The 5,307-nt window shown below is 40.2% G+C and overlaps 1 protein-coding gene across 1 annotated transcript in view; it reads right to left on the bottom strand.

Moving 5' to 3' along the window:
* The window catches only part of LOC105513499 (chromosome unknown open reading frame, human C5orf42), a 154,390-nt gene extending 150,695 nt beyond the window's left edge, over positions 1 to 3,695 (bottom strand). The window contains exons 1-4 of the mRNA XM_011944376.1: positions 3,615 to 3,695; positions 1,401 to 1,536; positions 1,170 to 1,289; positions 334 to 566 (exon numbers count right to left, since the gene is read on the bottom strand). Of these exons, the coding sequence (XP_011799766.1) occupies positions 334 to 566; positions 1,170 to 1,289; positions 1,401 to 1,536; positions 3,615 to 3,695 (570 nt within the window). The remainder of the gene's footprint in view (positions 1 to 333; positions 567 to 1,169; positions 1,290 to 1,400; positions 1,537 to 3,614) is intronic.
* Positions 3,696 to 5,307: the final 1,612 nt, after the last annotated feature.

A 5,307-nucleotide genomic window follows, 5' to 3' on the forward strand; every position in this document is an offset into this window, starting at 1 on the left:
TGGCATGATCTCAGCTCACTGCAACCTCCACCTCCTGGGCTCAAGCGATTCTCCTGCCTCAGCCTCCCGAGTAGCTGGGATTACAGACATGAGCCAACGCACCTGGCATAACAAGCTATATCTTTAAATCAAGGATAGAGAAAAGGAGTTCTAAGTTAAAACTACTTTTAATAAACACTTTTTAAAAATGTGACCCAAGAAATATAAAAATATCTTTTCCATATAAGAATTGCACAATTACTACGAAAATTTATGGTGACTAAAAATATACAGTTATACCATTATGCACTCTGCTAATCTGCTTCACAGATAAGAGTCTGAGACTGATTTTACCTCATTTTTTATAAAAACAGCATTCACTACAGCTTCTTTATCTTCAATGGAAGGCAAGAGAACTACTTCTTCAGGTATGACCTGGGACCACCGACCCACCAATGAAAGGCTCTTAGAAGATAATATACTCTTTAATTCCAAATATTCCCAAAGAAATATGCATCCAGAAGGTGTTATCAGCAGAATTCTTTTCCCATTTCCAGATACATACAAATAAGGTCTCAAAGAGCTTGCTAAAAAAAAAATAACAAAAAACGTAATTAAACCTCTGAAGTCTAAATTCCCCCCAAGAAAGTATATAATTTATGTATTCTTACAATAAAAAACTAAATAATGTTACCATTCAGGATGTCAAAACTAAGACACTAGCAAAAAATTAAAAATACAACCCAGGCACAGCAGCTCATGCCTGTAATCCCAGCACTTTGGGAGGCTTAAGGAGACGGATTGCTCAAGCCCAACAGGTCAAAGCTACAGCTATGATCATGCCACTATACTTCAGCCTATGTGACAGAACAAGATCCTGTCTCTAAAAAAGAAAAAGGTACAAAAAATAGCAATGTTTATCAAGTACTTATGTGGTATTAGAAACCTATTATTATCACAGAAATATTAGGCATGCCAGAATTTTCTTCTTCAAGTTGAATCTCAGTATCACAGATAAACACGACCAAAAAATACATATATATACACATACATGGAAATATATATACATACAGATACACATATGTACATATACAGAAACACATTTTCAAGACAATAACAGAAAAATGTTTCATCATGTTCTCCTATTTTTCCTAGTTAAATGAATTTAAACAAATAAAAAAATTTCCCACCAACTGTAGCTTTGATCATTTCCTTAGGCTTTTCAGTTATTGGTATAGTTTTCAAACAATCTTGATCTTTGTTCCAAAGGAAAAGCTCTCCTGTAGTTAGTACCCCAGCCAGCCAGGCATCTGTTTCCAAAAATGAAATGCAATAGTTATAATCTAATATTTTCTTTAACATCACCCTAAGTTATTAAAAAATACAGTTTTAGTCATTTGAAAATATCAGTGCTACTTAACCATTACTGGATGTTGTTAGGACAAGAACATTCTTCAAGAAAGGCTGCAGACTAGGAATTTTCTTCTTTATCTTTCCTGATAGCAAATTAATTTCATTTATGAATTTATCATCCAAAAGAAAAACAGCTTCTTTTTCCTAAGAGAAGAAACATGTGAAGGACTCAAGAGGTGTCCGAAATTAATTTAACTTACTGCTTAAATAAATTACCCAGAAACCAAAGCAACATTTAAGAAAGATTATCCATTTGACCACAAATCATAAAATTAACATTCAGCTTAATATGCTATAGTAACCTGAACATTTTGAATTCTGTTTTAAAATACTTCATTAGAATTAATAGGCAAGGTGAACTAATAGTTGTATTTCAATTTCTTTGAAGTTTAAAATTATAGGAGTGTCTTCTAATTCTGCCAGCCAAAACTGGCTTATCTATTTTTTAATCTTTTGTTGTTGTTGTTGCCCAGCCTGGAGTGCAGCAGATATTTACAGGCACTAGCCCACTACTAATAAGCAGGAGAGTTTTGACCTGGTCCATTTCTGATCTGGACCAGTTTACCATTCTTAGGCAACCTGGTGGTTACCCCAGCCCCTTGATGCCAGGAGGTCATCATATTGATACGGAATTTAGCGCAGACACCTAATCGGTATGGCACACTGCAGCCCAGAACTCCTGGGCTCAAGCGATCCTCTTGCCTTAGCCTCCTGAGTAGCTGGGACCACAGGTGCATAACACTGCACCTGACTCTCATCAATTTTAACAGCAGTATGGGCCGGGCGTGGTTGCTCACGCCTGTAATCCCAGCACTTTGGGAGGCTGAGGCGGGTGGATCATGAGGTCAGGAGATCGAGACCATCCTGGCTAACACGGTGAAACCCCATCTCCACTAAAAATACAAAAAATTAGCCGGGCGTGGTGGCGGGCACCTGTAGTCCCAGCTACTCAGGAGGCTGAGGCAGGAGAATGGCGTGAACCCAGGAGGCAGAGCTTGTAGTGAGCCAAGATTGCGCCACTGTACTCCAGCCTGGACGACAGAGCAAGACTCTGCCTAAAAAAAAAAAAAAAAAAAAACAAAACAAAACAGTAGTATGAGCAAGTTCTTTAATTATTTACTTAGATTAAAATACATATAGCTTCTGAAATTCATAAATCCATGACTCTGCTCATCTTTTAATATCTAGAAAAAGTAGGCTGTTTTGAATTAACTGTTTTCATATATTCTAAGGCAGTGATTTTCAAAGCATAACTGAGCCAGCAGCATCAGCAACACCTCAGAAGTGAGGAGTTCAAGACCAGCCTGACCAACATGGTGAAATCCCATCTCTACTAAAAATACAAAAATTAGCTGGGCATGGTGGCACACGTCTGTAATCCCACTATGCGGGAGGCTGAGACAGGACAATCACTTGAACCTGGGAGGCTGAAGTTGCAGTGAGGCAAGAAGGTGCCACATTGCACTCCAGCCTGGGTAGCAAAGCCAGACTCCATCTCAAAAAAAAAAAGAAAAATACAAAATACAAAATATCCAACCCTACCGCAGACCTAATTAACTGAAAACTTTGGGAGTGGGGCCCAGCAATCTGTGTTTTAACCACCTCTCCAGATAATTCTGATACATTGTAAAGTTTGAGAACTCCTGTTCTAGGGGAGTTAGTGGTATAGTTTCTCAGAGGAAATGTAACACTTAATTTCAATGATCATTACAAATACAGTAGGGTTGCCTACTTTCCCTAAGTGGGGAATCTATGCCACATATTATGAATGGCATTCCTGGATTACTAACGTACTGTGGCCCATTTCTTCCATCCTAGTTCCAAGAACACTTCATAGCACAATCATGAAAACCACAATAGGAGGAAACACTCCACTAACCGTTCCGGTAAAGGAAAGCTCAGGACATTAGATTTTCCATTTTGATATATGATGCCATCTCAAACTTAACTTAAACTTGACTTAAACATAATATGAATAAGAAAGTTGAAGTAAAAATCTTCTAAAACCACTTAACATTCTGGAAAAGCTAATTTGCTCATTATTATAAAGACAAAACACACACAAAACCCTGTTCAGTGTGCAGGTAGGTGATCCTCCTGTAGATCCTCTTCCAGTAAACGATGTTTTATTTACTCAAGATCATAGAACACTCCTATATCACAGGCAAAACACACATGCAACTTATATAAAACTGGTACTGCTTGAATAAAGAAAAACCTACCTTTCCCAACCAGGAGACACGTGGCCATGGTTTTTTCTGCTTAATACTTGTTGATGTCAAAATTTCTAATCTTATCTCCATGTTTGTTAAGATATCAATGACCAATTAAGTAAAACAGTCCCAAGATTCTGTAAACAATAATAGTAATAATCATAAATGATCCATAATATTCACTGGGTTTTTGTTTTTGGTTTTTGGTTTTTTTGTTTGCTTTGAGACAGTTTCGCTCTGTTGCCCCAGCTGGAGTACAGTGGTGCGATCTCAGCTCACTTGCAACCTCCACCTCCCGGGTTCAAGTGATGCTCCTGCATTAGCCTCCCAAGTAGCTGAGACTACAAGCTTGTGCCACCATTCCTGGCTAATTTTTTTGTTTGTTTGTTTGAGACGGAGTTTCGCTCTGTCGCCCAGGCTAAAGTGCAGTGGCGCTATCTCGGCTCACTGCAAGCTCCGCCTCCCGGGTTCAGGCCATTCTCCTGCCTCAGCCTACGGAGTAGCTGGGACTACAGGCGCCCTCCACCACCCTCGGCTAATTTTTTGTATTTTTAGTAGAGAGGGGGTTTCACCGTGTTAGCCAGGATGGTCTTCATCTCCTGACCTTGTGATCCACGCGTCTCGGCCTCCCAAAGTGGTGGGATTACAGGAGTGAGCCACCACGCCCGGCCACGTCTGGCTAATTTTTGTAATTTTTTTTTTTTTTTTAAGTAGAGATGGGGTTTCACCATGTTGACCAGGCTGGTTTCGAACTCCTGACCTCAAGTGATCCACCCACTCTGGCCTCCCAAAGTGCTGGGATAACAGGCATAATCTACTGTGTATGGACCACTGAAGATCTTAACTGAAAATTTTTCATAAAGTTTTGATTTATACTTTATTTCTGAGTTGGAGTTTTGCTCTTGTCGCCCAGGCTGGAGTGCTGTGGCGCAATCTCGGCTCACCGCAACGTCCGCCTCCCGGGTTCAAGTGATTCTCTTGCCTCAGCCTCCCGAGTAGCTGGGATTACAGGCATACAGCACCACACCAGGCTAATTTTTTTTGTATTTTTAGTAGAAACAGGGTTTCACCATGTTGGCCAGGCTGGTCTCGAACCCCTGACCTTGGGTGATGCACCCAATTCAGCCTCCCAAAGTGCTGGGATTACAGGCGTGATCCACTGTGCTCGGCCAAAATAGATGGGGGTTTTTTGTTTGTTTGTTTTTTAATAAAATAGCTTTACAAGAAAAACTACTCTGAGACAGCACACAAAGATCTATCAAGATGCTAGCTATCAGCCGGCACGAAGGCCGAGATGGGAAGATCGCTTGAGGACAGGAGAGTTCCAGGCTTCAGTGAGCTGTGATTGTGCCTGTGAGAGCCACTGCACTCCAGCATGGGCAACATAGCGAAGACTTCGGCTCAAAAATAAATAAATACAATTACAAATAAAATAAATTCTTTCAAAAGGGTTAACCAAATGCAAGAGAAACACCGGCATTAGAAAAGCATCATTTGCAACTCCTAATGAAATAACAAATCCAGTCAATAGTATCAGTGCTGCTAAATTATTGAGTGAAAAAAGACTGGGAACTTTATGCACTGACATACCCCAAATCCATTAGTCAATCTTTTTTTTTTTTTTGAGATGGGAGTCTTGCTCTCTCGCCCAGGCTGGAGTGCAGCGGCACCATCTCGGCTCACTGCAAGCTCCACCTCCCGG

Source organism: Colobus angolensis, unplaced genomic scaffold (genome assembly GCF_000951035.1).
Source record: "Colobus angolensis palliatus isolate OR3802 unplaced genomic scaffold, Cang.pa_1.0 Scaffold230, whole genome shotgun sequence".
Lineage (NCBI taxonomy): Eukaryota > Metazoa > Chordata > Mammalia > Primates > Cercopithecidae > Colobus > Colobus angolensis.